At 40.5% G+C, this 26,184-nt stretch overlaps 1 protein-coding gene across 3 annotated transcripts in view; it reads left to right on the top strand.

Moving 5' to 3' along the window:
• LOC137281994 (tumor necrosis factor ligand superfamily member 15-like) overlaps window positions 1-21,906 on the top strand; it is a 28,076-nt gene extending 6,170 nt beyond the window's left edge. Inside the window, exons 1-7 of one of the 3 annotated variants that reach the window (XM_067813754.1) lie at window positions 7,297-7,384; window positions 8,650-8,747; window positions 9,383-9,527; window positions 10,446-10,476; window positions 11,669-11,770; window positions 17,446-17,567; window positions 20,161-21,904. In XM_067813754.1, coding sequence (XP_067669855.1) covers window positions 8,728-8,747; window positions 9,383-9,527; window positions 10,446-10,476; window positions 11,669-11,770; window positions 17,446-17,567; window positions 20,161-20,445 — 705 coding nt within the window. In that variant the 5' untranslated portion in view covers window positions 7,297-7,384; window positions 8,650-8,727 and the 3' untranslated portion in view covers window positions 20,446-21,904. Of the gene's footprint in view, window positions 1-7,296; window positions 7,385-8,531; window positions 8,565-8,649; window positions 8,748-9,382; window positions 9,528-10,445; window positions 10,477-11,668; window positions 11,771-17,445; window positions 17,568-20,160 lie in introns of those variants that run through there. The other 2 variants (XM_067813753.1, XM_067813752.1) reach the window with 2 other exon arrangements.
• The last annotated feature ends 4,278 nt before the right edge of the window (window positions 21,907-26,184 follow it).

Genomic DNA, 26,184 nt, shown 5'->3' with positions numbered 1-26,184 from the left:
TATTTTGGAGCTGGTGTTTGGGATATGGAGATCCCCAGTTGGCCGTCAGTCCAGGCAATGAACAAAAGGGCCCTGAATGATAAAATATACATAAATAAATACATGTCTTTCATATATACAATACATGTCATGTTATGCATTCAATAAGATGAACACCATACTATTGATATGTCTGATAACTGTTAATTAATCATGCAGATTTAAAACATGTACTTTGGCATGTGCTACAAAAGATGAAACACTAAATGATGATATAAAAAGATCTAACTTAACTAACCCCGTATTGTGCTGGTGTTGTGCTGTGCTCATACGGACAAAAATGTGGACTGCCACAGGTGAAAGGCAGTACAAAGCTTTAAATATAACAAGAGGGTGAAATCCATCAAACAATAGAAACCTTGTCAACAGGCCAATGCAGAGATTGGACCTGACACAAATTACTTAACAATAGACCCCAAGCTACCTGCTGCAACCAGCTTACCAGTGAGTTAATGAATCAGTGAAATGTTAGTGTTAACACAGACCCCAAGCTACCTGCTGCAACTAGCTTACCAGTGAGTTAATGAATCACTGAAATGTTAGTGTTAACTCAGACCCCAAGCTACCTGCTGCAACCAGCTTACCAGTGAGTTAATGAATCAGTGAAATGTTAGTGTTAACACAGACCCCAAGCTACCTGCTGCAACCAGCTTACCAGTGAGTTAATGAATCACTGAAATGTTAGTGTTAACTCAGACCCCAAGCTACCTGCTGCAACTACCTTACCAGTGAGTCAATGAATCAGTGAAATGTTAGTGTTAACTCAGACCCCAAGCTACCTGCTGCAACCAGCTTACCAGTGAGTTAATGAATCAGTGAAATGTTAGTGTTAACTCAGACCCCAAGCTACCTGCTGCAACTAGCTTACTAGTGAGTTAATGAATCAGTGAAATGTTAGTGTTAACTCAGACCCCAAGCTACCTGCTGCAACCAGCTTACCAGTGAGTTAATGAATCACTGAAATGTTAGTGTTAACTCAGACCCCAAGCTACCTGCTGCAACTAGCTTACCAGTGAGTCAATGAATCACTGAAATGTTAGTGTTAACACAGACCCCAAGCTACCTGCTGCAACTAGCTTACCAGTGAGTCAATGAATCAGTGAAATGTTAGTGTTAACACAGACCCCAAGCAACCTGCTGCAACCAGCTTACCAGTGAGTTAATGAATCAGTGAAATGTTAGTGTTAACTCAGACCCCAAGCTACCTGCTGCAACTAGCTTACCAGTGAGTCAATGAATCACTGAAATGTTAGTGTTAACACAGACCCCAAGCTACCTGCTGCAACTAGCTTACCAGTGAGTCAATGAATCACTGAAATGTTAGTGTTAACACAGACCCCAAGCTACCTGCTGCAACTAGCTTACCAGTGAGTCAATGAATCACTGAAATGTTAGTGTTAACACAGACCCCAAGCTACCTGCTGCAACTAGCTTACTAGTGAGTCAATGAATCACTGAAATGTTAGTGTTAACACAGACCCCAAGCTACCTGCTGCAACTAGCTTACTAGTGAGTTAATGAATCACTGAAATGTTAGTGTTAACACAGACCCCAAGCTACCTGCTGCAACTAGCTTACCAGTGAGTCAATGAATCACTGAAATGTTAGTGTTAACACAGACCCCAAGCTACCTGCTGCAACCAGCTTACCAGTGAGTCAATGAATCAGTGAAATGTTAGTGTTAACACAGACCCCAAGCTACCTGCTGCAACTAGCTTACCAGTGAGTCAATGAATCACTGAAATGTTAGTGTTAACACAGACCCCAAGCTACCTGCTGCAACTAGCTTACCAGTGAGTTAATGAATCAGTGAAATGTTAGTGTTAACACAGACCCCAAGCTACCTGCTGCAACTACCTTACCAGTGAGTTAATGAATCAATGACATGTTAGTGTTAACACAGACCTCTTTAGAAATGATAAAGTTGGTTTATACCTAAGTTTAAAATAATAAAGTTTAACATATTAAAATGACATTTATTTACACACTGTTACACAACTCACCTCAAAGGCATTACTATGTGTGTACAAATTCGAAAGTGACATGATACAAAAGTGGTGCGGTGATTACAGCAACCCGGAGTGTTATGACATCATTCAAGAGCGGTAGTTACACCAGTGCTGACATCATACAAGAACGGTAGTTACACCAGTGCTGACATCATACAAGAACGGTGGTTACACCAGTGATGACATCATTCAAGAGCGGTGGTTACACCAGTGCTCACATCATACAAGAATGGTGTTTACACCAGTGCTCACATCATACAAGAACGGCTGTTACACCAGTGCTCACATCATACAAGAACGGTGGTTACACCAGTGCTGACATCATACAAGAATGGTGGTTATACCAGTGCTGACATCATACAAGAACGGCTGTTACACCAGTGCTGACATCATACAAGAACGGTGGTTACACCAGTGCTGACATCATACAAGAACGGTGGTTACACCAGTGCTGACATCATACAAGAACGGTGGTTACACCAGTGCTCACATCATACAAGAATGGTGGTTACACCAGTGCTGACATCTTACAAGAACGGTGGTTACACCAGTGCTGACATCATGCAAGAACGGTGGTTATACCAGTGCTGACATCATACAAGAACGGCTGTTACACCAGTGCTGACATCATACAAGAACGGTGGTTACAGCAATAATGACAGCGATGGCCACATGCAGGAACGGTGGTGACCTAATGCAAGACCATTGGTTACAGCAATAAGGGTAGTGGTGACATCTTACAAGATCAGTTGTTACAGCATCAAGAATAGTAGTTAGAGCACCACGGACAGTGATGGAATAAGAATAGAGTAGTGCTTACAATATGAAGGACAGTGATGGCATATTAAGTCAAGAGCTGTGGTTCCAGCATCAAGGACAGTGATGACATCACACAAGAGTGGTAGTAACAGCAACAAGGACAGTAGTGGCATCACAAAACAGCGAGGGTTACAGCATCAAGGACAGGGATGACATCGCAGAAGTGCGGAATAAATAATTGCGCAATCAGAGATTACAACTTCATACCGGTGAAGAAAAAGAAATTCAGTTGAACACCGTTGTCTCGATATTTACGGGACCAGCAAAAAATATCGACTGATCCTAATACCGATACATTCGAGTTCCCATACGAGCATGAAAGAAATGAAAGAAAACAGTAGATTGCATGTCTGTTATTTGTTTGTCCTCACAGAGATAATACAATAGCGTTCAACTGACTTTTAATCCACATTTCTCAGTCGGCAATTTAGTAACAATTTAACAATCAATTGGTAGTCAATGGTTGACATTTGTCTCTGATTAGATTGTCACTGTTTTGATTCACATACTATAATTCGTTATTCATATATCATGAATATTTATAAAACCGACCCTGGGTTATCTAGGGTTGCATGTCCTGGTCTCACATATCCTACACCTTTTCTACACAACTAACTGAATATCGTTCCTTTTATGACGTCACTGCATGGCTCTGGCAACAGAGTTACGTAACCTGTCTGTGGTTTCGTTAGCGGGCGAGAGAGAAGCAGACGGCTTTTTAGCAACTTTTAAGCGCTTGGTATTAATTAACCACAAGTTTTTAAAAAAAACAACAATGGTGTCCCGTTTATGACTAATCAGAAGTCTTTCATATGCAGAGGTAAAAAGAGTACCAAAAATTTGAATTTATTCGTTCTTTAAGGAGTGAAGTCATCAGCCTCCGTTGTGAGTCTATCAGAATTCCCTTCAAATGAGTTGGCAAAAATGAAATATCCAAATGACTGACTGAGCGTAAGGGATTCATTTGTATATCTGTAAACATGATGCAAGCGTGATTTTCCTGGGCGGTGGTGAACGGAACGACGGCTGATTCAGAGCACATCCTGCTCCGAGCGTACCACAGTGTAAGTATCAATATGTCTGTGAGTGACACCAGTCAGAGGTGAGAGTAATGTTAGTATCAAGATGTGTGTAGTCAGGTGTCTCTAGACGTGAGGGACATTACTCCGATCAATGAAGGATTAATGTTAGTATCAAGATGTGTGTAGTCAGGTATCTCTAGACGTGAGGGACATTACTCCGATCAATGAAGGATTAATGTTAGCATCAAGATGTGTGTAGTCAGGTGTCTCTAGACGTGAGGGACATTACTCCGATCAATGAAGGATTAATGTTAGTATCAAGATGTGTGCAGTCAGGTATCTCTAGACGTGAGGGGCATTACTCCGATCAATGAAGGATTAATGTTAGCATCAAGAAGTGTGTAGTCAGGTGTCTCTAGACGTGAGGCATTAGTCCGATCTATGAAAGAATAATGTTAGCATCAAGATGTGTGTAGTCAGGTATCTCTAGACGTGAGGCATTAGTCCGATCTATTAACATGGTGGAAATGCACAATATTTTATAAAGATTCTATGACAGAATATTTTATTGAAATATCGAAATGCTACACGTGCCACATCTTCAGTCTGCCAAGGGTCACACTGATAACGAAGGTCCAAGACCAGTATCTTGTAAGTGTCAACAGATAGAGATAGGCTAATCCAATTTATCGTGTACTTCTCTCGTGGTCACACTGATATCGAATGTCCAAGACCAATATCTTGTATGTGTCAGCAGATGCATCATGTCTTTCGCTTGTTAACTCGCGAGTTTGGGGAATCAGCTCGCTTGGCAGCTAGGAGGTGTAACTATACCAACCCACACACAACACGAGAACCTGAGTAAATAAACAAGGAGTTTATTGCGCCAGTCACAGGATGATTTTTTACATAATTAGGTACAAATAATTATCAGAACATATTGACAATAAGTAATCAGTTGCCAAGATACATTATCATTACATGGTAATATACAAAGTACACAATCGTCATACAATATACAAACATTGAACAGTAATACAGTCACAAATCATCCTGTGACTGTGGCGTAATAAACTCCTTGTTTATTTACTCAGAGGGTCCCGTGTGTTGTGTGGGTTGGTTGTGCCACTGGCACCTCTGCTGAGCGAGTTGAAACTTCAGCTCGTTCTTGATGGGCGGCGGAGGGCCAGTGGTGACCATGGCGGCTCACCAACCCACACACATGGCAACAACGGACGCAGGACCCAGACGACCCACCCACAGACGACCCCCCGACCCCACCAAGAACCGGGTGGAACGGACAAGGCACTGGAGGATCCCACAACCCACTGCCCCGGGCCCCAACACCACAGGAACCCCTCCAGTCATGTATGTGGGTATTACGTCCTACATTGTCCACTTCGCAGTGAAGCACCGGTAGCTGGTTGACATGAGGGACGACAAAGACAGCGTCACCTCGATCGTCATCATGGATAACAATAGGAGACCAGAAGCAGAAGCCGTTACAACCCGAACATCATCAAGATGTCAGCCGTTTACCAACAAATCATCAACTCCTTCTGGACCCAACAATCAAGTGAGTGAATCAACGTTCAAGATCAAGTCAACCTCGGCATACCTCAAGAATCATCTGTAAGTTTCTTCCGATGTTTGTGACAGTATCTGTGAACTTTGGTTCTGACTCTCACCGTCAACTGTGGACGTGAACTTTTCAAGGACGTTCTTGTGCATGTGAGGTGTGTTAGTACTTATGTCGTATCTTCTCCGGTCACTGAAAGGTCGTGTTCACGTTTGTCATGGTTTCATATACTGAGTACGTATTGCAATCTATGTGATGTTATCAGACATGCATTTTTATCAGATGAAGTTGTTGAAATTGGCTAGGTTCTTACTCTACGGTACGATATGGTTACGTCCTACGTCCTACGTCCTACGCCCTACGCATTTACGCATTTAGTGCAGATCAACGTTATCTGCGGGATCCGAGTCTTCCCATACAAACCAGACTCCCGGTTTCAAGGATTTTTCTCATACGTTGTATGTCTATACCCATCGCTTTAGATAATAGCTTTCAAGAAGTTATTCAATACCCTATTTCATGCTTACATTTTCATATCGTTCTTTTTGAGCATGTGAGCATCAAATTTATGAGTACTCATTGTGGACATGATATATTCGTGCTTTATCATTAGCTACATGTAAACGTGTACATATGTTGTGAAGACCCATTGCTTGGCATATTCCACGAGCTACCTATAAATATCTTCAGATAACGTAGATCACGGGGATCTGAGATGTGTCCTTCATACCTAAATTTAATTATGTCAACACCATCTAGATCAAACATAGTTCTAAAGTGCTGGAAATTGTCCGGACAGTTTCACCCAAACCCTATATGTTGTTCTATTTGGTGTACACATTAAGTAACTCACATTTTCTTGTGTTTTGTTTTAAGGAAGGGGGCCCATCTTTAACATCCTCTGTATCCTGATAGTCGCCATTTCCCATCCATTGTTTGCCTCACCACCGCCCTTTGAAGACTCCGTACATAACAAAGGCCCCAAATGTATTTTCATACCCATTGCCAAACTGACCAAATGTATCACGCAATACAACATAGAGGCTCCGGTGAACATCACCAATCTCCAGATAGTAGGTTGGTTTCGTCCTAAATTATATGTCGACATGCCAGGGCTTACCATCACTGACGTTTCTTTAGGTAAGGCTGTCACCTTACCTTCTTCCTTTCTATTGCCATTCAGAATTGCCTCCTGTTTGCATCCAATTTTAAAGCGGCCAATTTGTGCATATATAATGATAGATCATCATGGGTACATACTGCCAGTCGGCTCTGTGAAACGTGCAGGGACACTACCTGCTATCTCTATCTACCCATCTCTGGTTGCGTAAATCTGTATAGCGCCATTCTTCATGCAAAATTTCGGGACGAAATTTTAAAACGAACAGGGGGATATTATCAACATGGTGGAAATGCACAATATTTTATAAAGATTCTATGACAGAATATTTTATTGAAATATCGAAATGCTACACGTGCCACATCTTCAGTCTGCCAAGGGTCACACTGATAACGAAGGTCCAAGACCAGTATCTTGTAAGTGTCAACAGATAGAGATAGGCTAATCCAATTTATCGTGTACTTCTCTCGTGGTCACACTGATATCGAATGTCCAAGACCAATATCTTGTATGTGTCAGCAGATGCATCATGTCTTTCGCTTGTTAACGCCGTTGTGGTCAAATACGTTATGAAAATCTTTATGTAATTCTGACAGATAGAGTAACTTAACTTCGCAGTAGGTACGTTATCGGTGGTCGAATTAGGCAATAGGATTTAGATACAACAACTTATCAGCAATATTATCAGTAAACCCGATTAGCTATGACAACTGGGAAAGGGTATAAAACAGGGACGACCACAGTCACAAATCATCCTGTGACTGTGGCGTAATAAACTCCTTGTTTATTCACTCAGGTAAGACCCTTTACTTTCTTCTACCTTTGCAAATCGTTACCATTACTGTTCAATGTTTGTATATTGTATGACGATTGTGTACTTTGTATATTACCATGTAATGATAATGTATCTTGGCAACTGATTACTTATTGTCAATATGTTCTAATAATTATTTGTACCTAATTATGTAAAAAATCATCCTGTGACTGGCGCAATAAACTCCTTGTTTATTTACTCAGGTTCTCGTGTTGTGTGTGGGTTGGTATAGTTACACCTCCTAGCTGCCAAGCGAGCTGATTCCCCAAACTCGCGAGTTAACAGATCTATGAAAGAATAATGCTAGTATCAAGAAGTGTGTAGTCAGGTATCTCTAGACGTGAGGCATTAGTCCGATCTATGAAAGAATAATGTTAGCATCAAGATGTGTGTAGTCGGGTATCTCTAGACGTGAGGCATTAGTCCGATCTATGAAAGAATAATGTTAGCATCAAGATGTGTGTAGTCAGGTATCTCTAGACGTGAGGCATTAGTCCGATCTATGAAAGAATAATGCTAGCATCAAGAAGTGTGTAGTCAGGTATCTCTAGACGTGAGGCATTAGTCCGATCTATGAAAGAATAATGCTAGCATCAAGATGTGTGTAGTCAGGTATCTCTAGACGTGAGACATTAGTCCGATCTATGAAAGAATAATGCTAGTATCAAGATGTGTGTAGTCAGGTATCTCTAGACGTGAGGCATTAGTCCGATCTATGAAAGAATAATGCTAGTATCAAGAAGTGTGTAGTCAGGTATCTCTAGACGTGAGACATTAGTCCGATCTATGAAAGAATAATGCTAGTATCATGAAGTGTGTATTTAGGTGTGTCTGAACGTGAGACATTATAGTCAGATCAGTGCAGGATGCGTGACGATTCACTTGACAGCGTGGGTAAGCCGCGGGCTATAAATAGATGCACGAGGAATTCCCTGATGTTGCCACCTAAATGTGTAGATACACAGATCACAATTACGTCTCCAAGCTGCATTCAGATCAACCAAGTACTTTACACAACACTGACAGTCCGCTCCCTACTGTCAGTATCGGTTTCATTGTGAGTTACACGCTGCTTGGCCGGAAGTCATGCGAGTAGAGACGTATCTCAACAAGCAATGCGATTGGTTGTGCGACGGGTTTGAGGGAAATTCGAAATAGGCAGGTAATATGGTTCGTTTACAAAGTTAAACGTTTAAAATAGTGCGTCAGCTGTTGCGCACACAACTTATATTGACTACATGTTTCAGACTGTGTGTCTTTAATCGTTCCGCTGAGCCTCAACGTGGTATAGGGGTGGCAACGTCCGAGACAGCGAGCGCAGCACTATGACATTGACAATAACACGGTACGCCACTCCTGGCTGGGCTTTAATAAGTAATAGGTAAAGGTAAAGCATGAGAAAGTTGAAGTCCGACTGCACCAGAGATTCCAATACAACATTTTACCGTGTTACTCTGCTGAAACATGCAGATACCAAACACCAAGATGTTACTCTAGGGATTACACTGTCTCAGGTACAGATTGTAGCATTTTTACCAGATACAAATATAACCTTGTATAACCTGTAATAAACTTTAGAAAGTGACAAATTCAATCATGTTTTATAAGATGTTTGTATTTAGCTAACAAGGTGTAATCCAGAAATATATAATATGTTGAATATATAGCATGTTGCCACTTGTGTAAGGTCAAGTCTATATATGGCTGGTAATCTCAAATCTTGAAGTTGCAGGAGAGCAATCTTAGAAGGGTGAACAGGTTACTTCAGGACTGCATCTTTAATTTTCCCGAAATTAGGAAGGAGGTGCTATGACCTGAATAACACAAATAACGACTTATTAAGAATCGAGCTCTGCCATGTATGCAAAATATGCTAGATTGACCTGTGACTGGATAACGACCAGACGATGTAGTTATGTCTGGAATACGAAGGTTAGCAGCGTCTTGGAGAAAACGTTTACGTTATTGCTCTTTCCACAGACCCGAGATGGCAGCTGTCACACTGGTGGCGTTAAACTTCATCCTACTTGTGACAGCGGTAGCCATGGCAACATACAAACTAAATAACAGCAGCACCGAAAGAAGTGGAATCTGCGTCAATGTATCCGGAGTGAGTAGACTAATGGTGAGTTGATTGAATGTAGGCTCTATGCTTACTGAATCTATGCTGTATGCTGATTGAATGTAGGCTCTATGCTGATTGAATGTACGCTTTGTGCTGTTTGAATGTAGGCTTTGTGCTGATTAAACGTAGGCTCCATGCTGAATGAATGTAGGCTCTATGCTGACTGAATGTAGGTTCTATGCTGATTGAATGTAGGCTCTATGCTGATTGAATGTAGGCTCTGTGCTGACTGAAAGTAGGCTCTATGCTGATTGAATGTAGGCTCTATGCTGATTGAATGTAGGCTTTGTGCTGATTAAATGTAGGCTCTATGCTTACTGAATGTATGCTGTATGCTGATTAAATGTAGGCTCTTTGATGTTTGAATGTAAGCTCCATGCTGATTGAGTGTAGGCTCCATGCTGACTGAATGTAGGTTGTATGCTGATTGAATGTAGGGTCTTTGATGTTTGAATGTAGGCTCTATGCTGATTGAATGTAGGGTCTATGTTTTTTGAATGTAGACTTCATGCTGGCTGAATGTAGGCTGTATGCATTCACAGAAGTTTCACAGCTCTATTGCCCTTTTGTCAAAGTTCCGAGGATAGTCAAACCTAGGTAATCTATTTCCTATACAAACAATTTTAACGGCTGTTCTTTCATCATATCCAGCCCTCTCCGACATCTGTACAGATCTGTCCCAAATCAATCCACACCCGCACCGAGAGCAGATCAATTCAATAACGCCAAAAACAATATGCAATATTGTAGCAACCATTTTTGTTATACTCAAGGCGATATAGGTAATATAATCTGATTGCCACATGGAATGCACTTTTCTGAAGATCATGAGAAGTTAGAGTACAAACAAGACAAATATCCTAAACAAGTGGTTCAAAGCCCAAACACCATCAACTCTTGTTTCCTTTCATCCCCCAGGGTCGCGGTATGTCAGCAGGGAGTCAGAGAGGTAGGCTCTTCATCACACTTTGTTACACTTTCTTACGCTCTCTATAGTGTTGAGGTGAGTTCTTAAACTTTATCACGTCCCCTATAGTGTTCTGGTGAGTCGTTGCTATTTATCACGTCCTCCATTGTGTTGTGGTGAGTTGCTACTATGTTACTATTTATCGCGCCCTCTATAGTGTTGTCAGTTGTTACTATTTATCACGTCTTCCATAGTGTTGTGGTGAGTTGCTACTATTTATCACGCCCCCTGTGGTGTTGTGGTGATTTTTACACTTTGTTGCGTCGCCTATATTGTTGTGGTGAGTTGTTACTATTTAGAACTTCCTCCATATAGTGTTCTGAGTTGTTACCATTTAGAACTTCCTCCATATAGTGTTGTGAGTTGTTACTATTTGTCGCTTCCTCTATATAGTGTTTTGAGTTCTTACTATTTGTCGCTTCCTCTATATAGTGTTGTGGTGAGTTGGTACTATTTTTCATGTAACCTATTTTGTTGTGGTGAGTTGTTACTATTTATCGCTTCCTCTATATAGTGTGGTGGTGAGTTGTTACTATTTTTCACGTCCCCTATATTGTTGTGGTGAGTTGTTACTATTTATCGCTTCCTCTATATAGTGTGGTGGTGAGTTGGTACTATTTTTCACGTCCCCTATATTGTTGTGGTGAGTTGTTACTATTTATCGCTTCCTCTATATAGTGTTGTGGTGAGTTGTTACTATTTTTCACGTCCCCTATATTGTTGTGTTGAGTTGGTACTATTTATGGCTTCCTCTGTATAGTGTTGTGGTGAGTTGTTACTATTTTTCACGTCCCCTATATTGTTGTAGTGAGTTGTTACTATTTATCGCTTCCTCTATATAATGTTGTGGTGAGTTGCTACTATTTATCCCTTGTCTATATAGTGTTGTGTTGAGTTGGTACTATTTATCGCTTCCTCTATATAGTGTTGTGGTGAGTTGGTACTATTTTTAGCTTCGTCTGTATAGTGTTGTGTTGAGTTGGTACTATTTTTCACGTCCCCTATATTGTTGTGGTGAGTTGTTACTATTTATCGTTAGTCTATACATTGTTGTGGTGAGTTGTTATTATTTGTCACGTCCTTCATAGTGCTAGGAATGCCGTTACTTTATACCACGTACTCTATGGTGTTATTTCTACATAACGTGGTTGATAGTGATGAATGTGATTTACAGTGGAAGATGTATCACGGAATATTGTAAGCATCACTAACACCAGAGGCAACGGGGACAAGCCAGCAGCACACATCATCATTAATAGTGAGGCTATATACACTGGTGAGTAGGACATCAGTACAGGTAAATATACACTGGTGAGTAGGACATCAGTACAGTGAAATATACATTGGTGAGTAGGACATCAATACTGGGAAATATACACTGCTGAGTAGGACATCAATACAGGTAAATATAAACTGGTGAGTAGGACATCAGTACAGTGAAATATACATTGGTGAGTAGGACATCAACGCAGGGAAATATACACTGCTGAGTATGACATCAATACAGGTAAATATAAACTGGTGAGTAGGACATCAATACTGGGAAATATACACTGCTGAGTAGGACATCAATACAGGTAAATATAAACTGGTGAGTAGGACATCAGTACAGTGAAATATACATTAGTGAGTAGGACATCAACGCAGGGAAATATACACTGGTGAGTAGGACATCAGTACAGTGAAATATACACTGGTGAGTAGGACATCAACGCAGGGAAACATAAACTGGTGAGTAGGACATCAGTACAGTGAAATATACATTGGTGAGTAGGACATCAACGCAGGGAAATATACACTGGTGAGTAGGACATCAGTACAGTGAAACATACATTGGTGAGTAGGACATCAGTACAGTGAAATATACATTGGTGAGTAGGACATCAGTACAGTGAAATATACACTGGTGAGTAGGACATCAACGCAGGGAAATATACACTGGTGAGTAGGACATCAGTACTGTGAAATATACACTGGTGAGTAGGACATCAACGCAGGGAAATATAAACTGGTGAGTAGGACATCAGTACAGTGAAATATACATTTGTGAGTAGGACATCAACGCAGGGAAATATACACTGGTGAGTAGGACATCAGTACAGGTAAATATAAACTGATGAGTAGGACATCAGTACAGTGAAATATACATTGGTGAGTAGGACATCAACGCAGGGAAATATACACTGGTGAGTAGGACATCAGTACAGTGAAATATACACTGGTGAGTAGGACATCAACGCAGGGAAATATAAACTGGTGAGTAGGACATCAGTACAGTGAAATATACATTGGTGAGTAGGACATCAACGCAGGGAAAAATACACTGGTGAGTAGGACATCAGTACAGTGAAATATACACTGGTGAGTAGGACATCAACGCAGGGAAATATAAACTGGTGAGTAGGACATCAGTACAGTGAAATATACATTGGTGAGTAGGACATCAACGCAGGGAAATATACACTGGTGAGTAGGACATCAGTACAGTGAAATATACATTGGTGAGTAGGACATCAACGCAGGGAAATATACACTGGTGAGTAGGACATCAGTACAGTGAAATATACATTGGTGAGTAGGACATCAACGCAGGGAAATATACACTGGTGAGTAGGACATCAGTACAGTGAAATATACACTGGTGAGTAGGACATCAACGCAGGTAAATATAAACTGGTGAGTAGGACATCAGTACAGTGAAATATACATTGGTGAGTAGGACATCAACGCAGGGAAATATACACTGGTGAGTAGGACATCAGTATAGGTAAATATAAACTGGTGAGTAGGACATCAGTACAGGTAAATATAAACTGGTGAGTAGGACATCAGTACAGGTAAATATAAACTGGTGAGTAGGACATCAACGCAGGGAAATATACACTGCTGAGTAGGACATGAACGCAGGGAAATATAAACTGGTGAGTAGGACATCAGTACAGTGAAATATACATTGGTGAGTAGGACATCAACGCAGGGAAATATACACTGCTGAGTAGGACATCAGTACAGGTAAATACAAACTGGTGAGTAGGACATCAGTACAGTGAAATATACATTGGTGAGTAGGACATCAATACTGGGAAATATACACTGCTGAGTAGGACATCAATACAGGTAAATATAAACTGGTGAGTAGGACATCAGTACTGGGAAATATACACTGCTGAGTAGGACATCAATACAGGTAAATATAAACTGGTGAGTAGGACATCAGTACAGTGAAATATACATTAGTGAGTAGGACATCAACGCAGGGAAATATACACTGGTGAGTAGGACATCAGTACAGTGAAATATACACTGGTGAGTAGGACATCAACGCAGGGAAATATAAACTGGTGAGTAGGACATCAGTACAGTGAAATATACATTGGTGAGTAGGACATCAACGCAGGGAAATATACACTGGTGAGTAGGACATCAGTACAGTGAAATATACATTGGTGAGTAGGACATCAATACTGGGAAATATACACTGCTGAGTAGGACATCAATACAGGTAAATATAAACTGGTGAGTAGGACATCAGTACAGTGAAATATACATTGGTGAGTAGGACATCAACGCAGGGAAATATACACTGGTGAGTAGGACATCAACGCAGGGAAATATACACTGCTGAGTAGGACATCAGTACAGGTAAATATAAACTGGTGAGTAGGACATCAGTACAGGTAAATATAAACTGGTGAGTAGGACATCAGTACAGGTAAATATAAACTGGTGAGTAGGACATCAACGCAGGGAAATATACACTGCTGAGTAGGACATCAATACAGGTAAATATAAACTGGTGAGTAGGACATCAGTACAGTGAAACATACATTGGTGAGTAGGACATCAACGCAGGGAAATATACACTGCTGAGTAGGACATCAGTACAGGTAAATATAAACTGGTGAGTAGGACATCAGTACAGTGAAATATACATTGGTGAGTAGGACATCAATACTGGGAAATATACACTGCTGAGTAGGACATCAATACAGGTAAATATAAACTGGTGAGTAGGACATCAGTACAGTGAAATATACACTGGTGAGTAGGACATCAACGCAGGGAAATATACACTGCTGAGTATGACATCAATACAGGTAAATATAAACTGGTGAGTAGGACATCAATACTGGGAAATATACACTGCTGAGTAGGACATCAATACAGGTAAATATAAACTGGTGAGTAGGACATCAGTACAGTGAAATATACATTAGTGAGTAGGACATCAACGCAGGGAAATATACACTGGTGAGTAGGACATCAGTACAGTGAAATATACACTGGTGAGTAGGACATCAACGCAGGGAAATATAAACTGGTGAGTAGGACATCAGTACAGTGAAATATACATTGGTGAGTAGGACATCAACGCAGGGAAATATACACTGGTGAGTAGGACATCAGTACAGTGAAATATACATTGGTGAGTAGGACATCAGTACAGTGAAATATACATTGGTGAGTAGGACATCAGTACAGTGAAATATACACTGGTGAGTAGGACATCAACGCAGGGAAATATACACTGGTGAGTAGGACATCAGTACAGTGAAATATGCACTGGTGAGTAGAACATCAACGCAGGTAAATATAAACTGGTGAGTAGGACATCAGTGCAGTGAAATATACATTTGTGAGTAGGACATCAACGCAGGGAAATATACACTGGTGAGTAGGACATCAGTACAGGTAAATATAAACTGGTGAGTAGGACATCAGTACAGGTAAATATAAACTGGTGAGTAGGACATCAGTACAGGTAAATATAAACTGGTGAGTAGGACATCAACGCAGGGAAATATACACTGCTGAGTATGACATCAATACAGTGAAATATACACTGGTGAGTAGGACATCAATACAGTGAAATATAAACTGGTGAGTAGGACATCAATACAGGTAAATAGATATCCTATGGTAAGCAGGACATTGATACTGATGCTGTATACACTGATAAGCAGGACATTGATACTGATACTATATACACTGGTGAGTAGAACATTGATACTGATTCTATATACACTGGTGAGTAGGACATTGATACTGATGCTGTATACACTGATAAGCAGGACATTGATACTGATACTATATACACTGGTGAGTAGAACATTGATACTGATACTATATACACTGGTGAGTAGGACATTGATACTGATACTATATACACTGGTGAGTAGGACATTGATACTGATACTATATACACTGGTGAGTAGAACATTGATACTGATGCTGTATACACTGATAAGCAGGACATTGATACTGATACTATATACACTGGTGAGTAGAACATTGATATTGATACTATATACACTGGTGAGTAGGACATTGATACTGATGCTGTATACACTGATAAGCAGGACATTGATACTCATACTATATACACTGGTGAGTAGAACATTGATACTGATACTATATACACTGGTGAGTAGAACATTGATACTGATGCTGTATACACTGATAAGCAGGACATTGATACTGATACTATATACACTGGTGAGTAGAACATTGATACTGATACTATATACACTGGTGAGTAGAACATTGATACTGATGCTGTATACACATTTGAGTAAGACATTATTACTGGTGCTATGTATACTTGTGAGTAGGACATTGATACTAGTGCTATATACAGTGGTGCGTAGGACATTGATACTGGTCTTATATACACTGGTGAGTAAGACATTGATACTGATGCTATATTCACTGGTGAGTAGGACATTGGTACTGGTGATGTATACACTGATAAGTAGGACATTGATACTAATGCTATATACACTGGTGAGTAGGACATTGATACTTATGCTATATACACTGGTAAGTAGGACATTGGTACTGATGCTATATACACTGGTGAGTAGGACCTTGGTACTGATGCTATATACACTGGTGAGTAGGACATTGATACTGGTGCTGTATACACTGGTGAGTAGGACATTGATACCGGTGCTGTATACACTGATAAGTAGGACATTGATACTAATGCTATATACACTGGTGAGTAGAATATTGATACTGATGCTATATACACTGATGGGTAGGACATTGGTACTGATGCCATATACACTAGTGAGTAGGACCTTGGTACTGATGCTATATACACTAGTGAGTAGGACATTGGCGGTGGTGCTGTATACACTGATAAGTAGGACATTGATACTGATGCTATATACACTGGTGAGTAGGACCTTGGTACTGATGCTATATACACTGATGGGTAGGACATTGGTACTGATGCCATATACACTAGTGAGTAGGAGATTGGTGGTGGTGCTGTATACACTGATAAGCAGGACATTGATACTGATACTATATACACTGGTGAGTAGGATATTGATACTGATACTATATACACTGGTGAGTAGGACATTGATACTGATACTATATAGACTGGTGAGTAGAACATTGATACTGATGCTATATACACTGGTGAGTAGGACATTGATACTGATGCTATATACACTGGTGAGTAGAACATTGATACTGATACTATATACACTGGTGAATAGAACATTGATACTGATACTATATACACTAGTGAGTAGGACATTGATACTAATGCTATATACACTGGTGAGTAGAACATTGATACTGATACTATATACACTGGTGAGTAGAACATTGATACTGATGCCATATACACTAGTGAGTAGGACATTGGTGGTGGTGCTGTATACACTGATAAGTAGGACATTGATACTGATGCTATATACACTAGTGAGTAGGACATATATTGGTGGTGGTGCTGTATACACTGATAAGTAGGACATTGATACTGATGCTATATACACTAGTGAGTAGGATATTGATACGAATATTGATGGTGAGTAGGACATTAATGCAGTGATATCTACACTGTTAAGAAGGACATTGCTACTGATGCCTGTACACTGCTGCGTAGAAAACTCATCAACACCAGAATAAAAATGGTGTGCCACCTACTTTCAGACGACGTTCCCACTTTGATGTGGAGTCGGGATCCGAACATCACTTTTCTCAGTCAGAAGATGTCATACACAGACGGGGTGCTGACTGTGAATCAGGGAGGATATTACTATGTCTACAGTCAGGTAGGACATACAGCTTTGTGAAGGCGAGTGTGAAGGCGAGTGTGAAGGCGAGTGTGACCCAGTTTCACAATGCTCTTGTAAACCTAAGGGCATTTGCACCTACTGTAACGGGATTGACTCAACAACACAAGACCAAGGTCCGTTGAGGCTGTAGTTCTGGTATATTTACTGTAGTTTTGACTTCATAATACAAATCTGAAACAATGCATATGAATATACAATGCTCCATCAAAAATACCTATTTTATCACATTCAGTACATTGCACAGTGTTCAGAAAACAATTGCTGTACTACCACTGAACATACAAGAGTCATCAGAAGATGACATATCCCCCTGGCCCCCACATGTTTGAAAGGACAAATAATCTGAGGGTTACTCGTTGTTTTAAGACTAAGTTTGAATTGTTTCCATGGAATTCATGGAAATTATAAATGCCATATATCTGTAACCAGCAAAGTCACAATTTCAAGATCTGTCTCATATATCTGCCAAGATCTGTTGACAGATATGAAATGGTATTCGAGTTGTGCTGTGGGAACGAAGCCCACCCCTCCATTTTGAAACTAAGTCCGAAACATTTCAATGGAAACCAAGAAAATAATAAATCACAAAAACCTTTAAAAACCAAAAGGCGCCACTTTGGTGTCTGCCACACATATCTAGAAAGTTTTACGGACAGATATTAAGAAGGTTTTAAGTTCTGCTCTTGAAATGAAACACACCTCTCACTTTTCAGACTATGTCCGAAACGTTTCCATGAAAACCCAGAAAATAATAAATCACAAGATCCTGTACATAGCAAAAGGCACCAGTTACATATTGAAATTCTTAGAGGTGTACTTAGAAACATTGTTGGCATCTTCCAAACACAAAGAAATGTCAGCTTGTCTTACCATCTGTGGGACAACTTGCGTGAAAATGACCACATGTGGTGAGGCACCAAATTATACACCTGATCCAAGGACCTATAATATATATTTATGCCTTAATTAGCATGGGAATGCTAATTTTCACCAGAAAAGTAAATCTACAATCTGTTTGGACTTCAATATTAATGTGAATCAATGTAAGTGAAATTCATGACACAAACAACTTCTAACCCTGAGTCAAAATATGCCTCCACCAAGTATTATTTGTTTATTAATACAATGAATACTGAATGAACCTTTCATCTATGAAAACAATTTTGTTGTTTATTCCTTTTATATAAACCCGACCTGAAATCCACCAAAGTCAAAATCCTCCACTCATGACTTTCAAGTCACCTTGCCCTATTGGGAGAAGGGCAAGTGAACAACTTCACACTGTGCAAACGCAACTAAATTCTATGTACAATCAAGATGCTGCACATCTTCAGCCAATGGAAACCAAGGACAAAACTGCAGACCTGACCTCATGAAAACTTGGCCTATTTTGCATAGGAACTACTTTCAACCCATGACCCAGTGGTGACTTTGACATCATGTGAAACTTTTCACTGACAGTTGTATTATGGTGTGACGTATTATGGATTGATCCCAAGCTGATCAATAAGACAGGACATGTTCAAATATTGCTTTTCTGGCATACTTTACAAATTGTATGTTTTGTACTTGTTACACTACTATTACACAGGAAGTACGACTGCTTTTAGAAAAGTTACTAGACCTTAGGCTTACGAGAGCCTTGTGAAACGGGGTCCTGCATGAACTGGACTATAGCGCCATCTTAGTTACCGTGTATCAATGCTGATGCTAACTTTAATATACAGTCGAAGCTGCCTAAATCGGCATCCTTCCAATCCTGCTAGTTGTCAACACTGGCATAAAATCTCAGCCCCATTTCATGACTTGCACATATATCATCAGCTCTATAATTCGGCATCATGGCTAAACCGGAGTATTTCTTCAGTTCCAATGAGTGCCGGTTTAGACAGCTTCCACTGTAGTGCCATCTTACTTACTGTGTATCAATGTTGATGCTAACTTTAATATAGAGCCATCTTACTTACCGTTTATCAATGTGAATGTTATCTAGATTATAGCGCCATCTTACTTTCTCTGTGTCAGTGCAGATGTTATCTGGACTATAGTGCTATCTTACTTACTGTGTATCAGTGGAGATGTTATCAAGACTATAGCGCCATCGTACCGTTTATCAATGCAGATGTTATCTAGACTATAGTACTATCTTACTTACTGTGTATCAGTGCAGATGTTATCTAGACTGTAGCGCCATCATATTGTGTATCAGTGCAGATGTTATCTAGACTGTAGCGCCATCATACTTACTATGTATGAATACAGATGTTATCAAGACTATAGCGCCATCGTACCGTTTATCAATGCAGATGTTATATAGACTATAGTGCTATCTTACTTACTGTGTAGCAGTGCAGATGTCATCCAGACTGTAGCGCCATCATATCGTGTATCAGTGCAGATGTTATCTAGACTATAGCACCATCATACTTACTATGTATGAATGCAGATGTTATCTAGACTACAGTGCCATCTTATTTACCGTGTATCAATGCAGATGTTATCTGGAGCATAGTGCCACCTTAGTTACCGTGCATCAGTGTATCATAGTAATGTATTGTGGTTGTTACAGATCGTTTACAGTGGGAACGGAACCCAGGAACTGGATTATGGCCGGATCCTGCACACGGTGGTCAAACAGAAGACGTCAGACATGAAGGAAGCACCAACGCCCCTGATGAGGAACCTGCAGTCCACCCCCAGCATCAGACGGGGACGTCCCGCCTACACCACCAGCAGCCTGGGGGGCACCTTCTACTTGGAGGCAAACACCAGAGTCAAGGTCAAGTCCAGTGTTCCAGGGAACATCGATGTCACCACACCTCATTCTACCTATTTTGGGATGTTCCTGATATAGCGTCCATTGTTCCAGGGAACATACACTTCACAACACCTACTTGGGGATGTTCCTAATATAGTTTCCAGTTTTCCTGAGAACATCCACTTCACACCACTTACTTCAGGATGTTTATGACATAGGCATGTTTGATACCACTGTGTGACAGTGTCAGCATTCATGTGTTTCAAATGGATCGGTGTAACGCCTTTAGATCATGTTCCAGGTGCAACTCTCTTTGTTGAAATACTGAATATATACTGACGATGTACTGATGATAAACTAATGATATGCTTATGATATACTGATGCCATAATGACGCACTGGTGATATACTTACGACATGCTGACGACATATCAGTAATATACTGATGATGTACTGGAGACATACTGATGACTTACTGATAACATACTGATGACATACTGATGATGTACTGATGACATAATGATGATATACTGACGATATACTGGTGGCGTTCTGCAGCCGTGTTGTGGTGTAAACACTCTTACTCGTGTTTGGTTGACAATGGACAACATTTATACTGCTGACCCAACTATGCGCGGTTGACGTCGTGGATATAGTTGTTTTATATATCTACATGGACTTGTTCCAGCATATCTCAAAGACCCCATTAAACTCTACCAGCCAACACGACATCAGCAGTCACAAGATCAACTGCTTCTCTGTACCCCCTCCAACAAATACAGAACATTTGGAGACAGATGTTTCCACACACCCGGACTCACTCACATCATGAACTGTCATCGTTCAAAGCAAATCTAAAGACCCTTGAAGATCCGTGTGGTCAGGCTCACTGACTTGGTTGACACATGTCATCGGTTCTCAGTTGCGCAGATCGATGATAATGCTGTTGAACACTGGATTGTCTGGTCCAGACTCGATTATTTACAGACCGCCGTCATATAGCGGCGTGAAAATAAGCTCACTCACTAAAGACCTACCTTTTTAGAAAGGCATATGATGTTCCTCAATAGAGAATAGAGACTTTCAACAGTCAGTTCCTAGCTCAGCCATTGAGAGGTTCTACCTAGTAATACAACGATTACAGTGGTGACGAAGTAGAGGGTGCCTAACTACACATTTCGAGTTATTCATGGTTCCATACAACCGCTGACTGATGACCAAAGAAGACCTATGCCGGGTCCAATTACTTCGAAACACAAAGGCGTTCGGCGGTAGAAAACACCTTAGTGGTCTTCAGTTGTGGCCATTTCCTACTGTTTGTGGAGAATGCAATGTGTCGGGTTTGAAGCAGACACATACATGCTAGTAAGTGAGTGAGTATGGTTTCCCGATACAGTTACCAGCTCATGTCAGCTGTACCTGAATGTTTGTACACGTGCTGTCTGAACCTGAATGTTTGTCTTCCGTAGAGTTTCAAATCGTGTAGCACTTCAATGTTAGAATGATGACCAATATTTTTTTCAATAAAATACCTATATTTTGCTGGTCATTTTCACATTGTTGCCAGTGTATTCCATCATTTATCATTAAGTATAATATCTCTTCTAAGAGCTGGGTCATTGTCCAAGATTCGTTGGGATCAAGTCGGTGGAACCAGTGTGCGAAATAGCCACGAGTCAGCAGGCCAGGGCCCCGTTTCACAAAACTCTCGTAAGCCTAAGGTCTCGTAACTTTTCTCGTAACATTCCTACTTCCTATGTTACAGTATAGGAGGTACGAATGCTACGAGAAAAGTTACGAGACCTTAGGCTTACGAGAGTTTTGTGAAAGGGGCCCCTGAGTAAGAATCCATTCGGGCACACGCGTGTATGTAACAGTAAGAGCGCAGGGTGCAGTCAATACTCGTGTATATAACATGAACAGCCTAGAGCTCAAGGTACAATGAACAAGCGTATAAATAACTGAACAGCTTAGAGCTTCAACACGCATGTATTAATACAACATGAACGGGTCCTTTGTGCAAGACAATGGCCAACACGTGATTCTGGTGTGATATCACGTGGAGTCAGTCATGTTTATTTATATACAAGGGTAATGTTCAAGCTACAGTACTCAATAAAACAGTGGCAGCAACTTTCATTACATCGATGCGAGGGGATTTAAAAAAAGTAGTGAGCCTAACTATTCTCGCTGTCCAATGTTTTTCAAAGTTTCCATTTTGTTGTAAAGGAATCATAAGCAAAACCATATCCAAACTTTCACGTATGGGAGTAATATTGAGGGGGGAGAGTAACAGTATTAAAAGTCAAGCAAACTGACGGATCGTTAGGGAAATGTTACATTGCAACCCAATTTGCTTGAGCTTGACAGATAGGTAGAAGGATAACCCATAAAAACAGAGCTTACACTTGTATCATTGTCGTGGTGAGGCTAACTACTTATTGATATCCCCGCGTGTGTCTCTTTGTTGTTTGTACATAATCCGCTCAGACAATTCCGATGATTGACGATATGATCCCTGGGATACGATGACATAGCCATGTTGACATGACCAGATCCCGTTGCATGCCTCTTACCAAGAAACATATGCTTAGCTGAAGGCCAATTCTAGACCTGCACATCACGGGTCGTCACTGACCGTAGCTGACTCACTCACTCATGTGACGAAACACGCTATTCAGCACGTGACTAACTTTCAACTCATGACAAAACAGCATGCTTGGCACATTTGGACAGCAAATCATATTTCAAGATATACAATGTCCGTGTGCCATAGACCCGTGAAGGTCCCGGGGTAGAATAGGCCTTCAGCAACCCATGCTTGCCAGAAAAGGCGACTCAGCTTGTCGTAAGAGGCGACTAACGGGATCGGGTGGTCAGACTCGCTGACTTGGTTGACGCGTGTCATCGGTTCCCAATTGCGCAGATCGATGCTCATGTTGTTGATCACTGGATTGTCTGGTCCAGACTCGATTATTTACAGACCGCCGCCATATAGCTGTAATATTGCTGAGTGCGGCGTAAAACTAAACTCACTCACCGTGTGCCATAACCATATTCTAAGGCATTACCAGAGTAAACGGGGGTTTTCACTATTGTCTGTCACATGAAGTATGTTCCGGATCTCATTGTCCCCACAACATTCATTCATTCATTCATTCATTCATTCATTCATTCATTCATTCATTCATTTATTTATTTATTTATTTATTTATTTATTTATTTATTTATTTACTTGGGAAAACCAGACAAAGACACACTGTAATAAACTTCCCTAATGCTTGAGTGGGTAAAAGTTGAAACTCCTGATACATTTCCGTGTACGTAGATAGCAGTGAACATGATAACGGCAATGAGTTTCAGGAAAGAAATACAGTCAGTAACTGAATGTGAAGTAAACCTCGTGATATCGGCGACTGTCGACTGAAGAGTACACCACACACACTGAATCACTCAGATTCACGTCAGGAAATCAATATTCCGGTTTGAAAGCTGAAATGAGATGGAAGGGTGAGTGAATCCCAGATGCTACATAGAAACTGAATGTGCATCACTGGCTATATCACTGGTAGGGAACTTGGTTACAGTGAGAATGGAATCTTTGAGATTTTTGCGACGGAAACTTTGTGGTATGTCAGAGTCTTTGATAAATAATTGCTTATTGTCACAAGTGATACCATAAAAAGTGGGAAAATAATACAAAGTGTTCCAGTGAGGGGTTTCCCTCTTTCATCATCAGATGCATGCGCTGTTATATCTACGAAAAGAACCGTAGGTATCAATTTCCATGAATTGGTCAAATGTCACAGAAACATTCTGATTAAGAAATTGATGTATCGGAAAATTCATTCATCGTCACAGATAATTCCAAATCCCAAAATACAGCTGAGTGGGTATGATTCGTCCAATCTGGTTAATGAATCCGATTTGGACCTATTGTTAGTAAATTTTAATTTAACTAGCTCGTAATATTGATTTTCAAGGTATACAGGCTAATTATTACCTTACCCTTCCCCTGCTGATACTAAAAGCACAAAGACTTTGTGACATACCGCGAAGTTTCTGTGGCAAAAATCACAGACTCCACTCTGACTGTTACCAGGCTCTCCACCAGCGGCCATGTGTTGTCAGTGGTGGCAAGTCGGGACTATTGTCTCCGTTTTAGCGTGGTGTGTTGACACTTCCCTCGTGACCATTGAAAGTTTGATGTAACTATGTCTACATTATTAGCCTCGTGTTTTTTCAATCTTCAGAGTTGTTAAACCTTTTCTTTGTAGCGCCTTTGTACATGATACCCCCTTGGTACCGAGTCCTTTTCATACCAGGTGGGAGCAAGCGTCGTCTTATTCACAATAAAGAAGCTGATGTCCGTAAATCTGGCTTTTCTTAGACTTCAACATACTTGGACAGTTTAATGAATATCTTTCTCCAGCATCACAGCATTAGAATAATACATACTTGTGTATTCAAACAATTCTTCACTGTATGTTTACTGGCATTCATAGTCTATTCTTAAAATAGTTATCCGTCTTCTTTTTCTGGTCGACGAAGCTGTGACTGGTGTGATCAGGGAGAATAGATGTTATAGATTATTCCTGGTGTGATCAGTGAGACTAGATGTTATAGAATTCTTCATGGTTTGATCAGGGAGACTAGATGTTGTAGATTATCCCTGGTGTGATCAGGGAGACTAGATGTTGTAGACTATCTCTTGTGTGATCAGGGAGACTAGAAGTTAAAGAATTATCCCTGGTGTGATCAGGGAGACTAGATGTTGTAGATTATCCCTGGTGTGATCAGGGAGACTAGATGTTGTATAGTATCCCTGGTGTGATCAGGGAGAATAGATGTTATAGAATTATTCCTAGTGTGATCAGGGAGACCAGATGTTGTAGATGATCCCTGGTGTGATCAGGGAGAATAGATGTTGTAGATTATCCCTGGTGTGATCAGGGAGACTATATGTTGTAGATTATCTCTTGTGTGATCAGGGAGACTAGAAGTTAAAGAATTATCCCTGGTGTGATCAGTTTTACTAGATGTTGTAGATTATCCCTGGTATGATCAGGGAGACTAGATGTTGTAGATTATCTCTTGTGTGATCAGGGAGACTAGAAGTTAAAAAATTATCCCTGGTGTGATCAGGGAGACTAGATGTTGTAGATTATCCCTGGTGTGATCAGGGAGACTAGATGTTGTATAGTATCCCTGGTGTGATCAGGGAGAATAGATGTTATAGAATTATTCCTAGTGTGATCAGGGAGACTAGATGTTGTAGATGATCCCTGGTGTGATCAGGGAGAATAGATGTTGTAGATTATCCCTGGTGTGATCAGGGAGACTATATGTTCCGGATTATCTCTTGTGTGATCAGGGAGACTAGAAGTTAAAGAATTATCCCCGGTGTGATCAGTTTTACTAGATGTTGTAGATTATCCCTGGTGTGATCAGGGAGACTAGATGTTGTAGATTATCTCTTGTGTGATCAGGGAGACTAGAAGTTAAAGAATTATCCTTGGTGTGATCAAGGAGACTAGATGTTGTAGATTATCCCTGGTGTGATCAGGGAGACTAGATGTTGTATAGTATCCCTGGTGTAATCAGGGAGACTAGATGTTGTAGATTATCCCTGGTGTAATCAGGGAGACTAGATGTTGTAGATTATCCCTTGTGTGATCAGGTAGATTAGATGTTGTAGATTATTCCTGGTGTGATCAGGTAGATTAGATGTTGTAGAATTATCCCGGGTGTGATCAGGGAGACTAGATGTTGTAGATTATCCCTGGTGTTGAAACTAGAAGTTGTAGATGATCCCTGGTGTCATCAGGGAGACTT

The sequence above is a fragment of the Haliotis asinina genome, chromosome 4 (genome assembly GCF_037392515.1).
Source record: "Haliotis asinina isolate JCU_RB_2024 chromosome 4, JCU_Hal_asi_v2, whole genome shotgun sequence".
Taxonomy (NCBI): domain Eukaryota; kingdom Metazoa; phylum Mollusca; class Gastropoda; order Lepetellida; family Haliotidae; genus Haliotis; species Haliotis asinina.
This window is presented reverse-complemented; position numbering and strand designations above follow the sequence as displayed.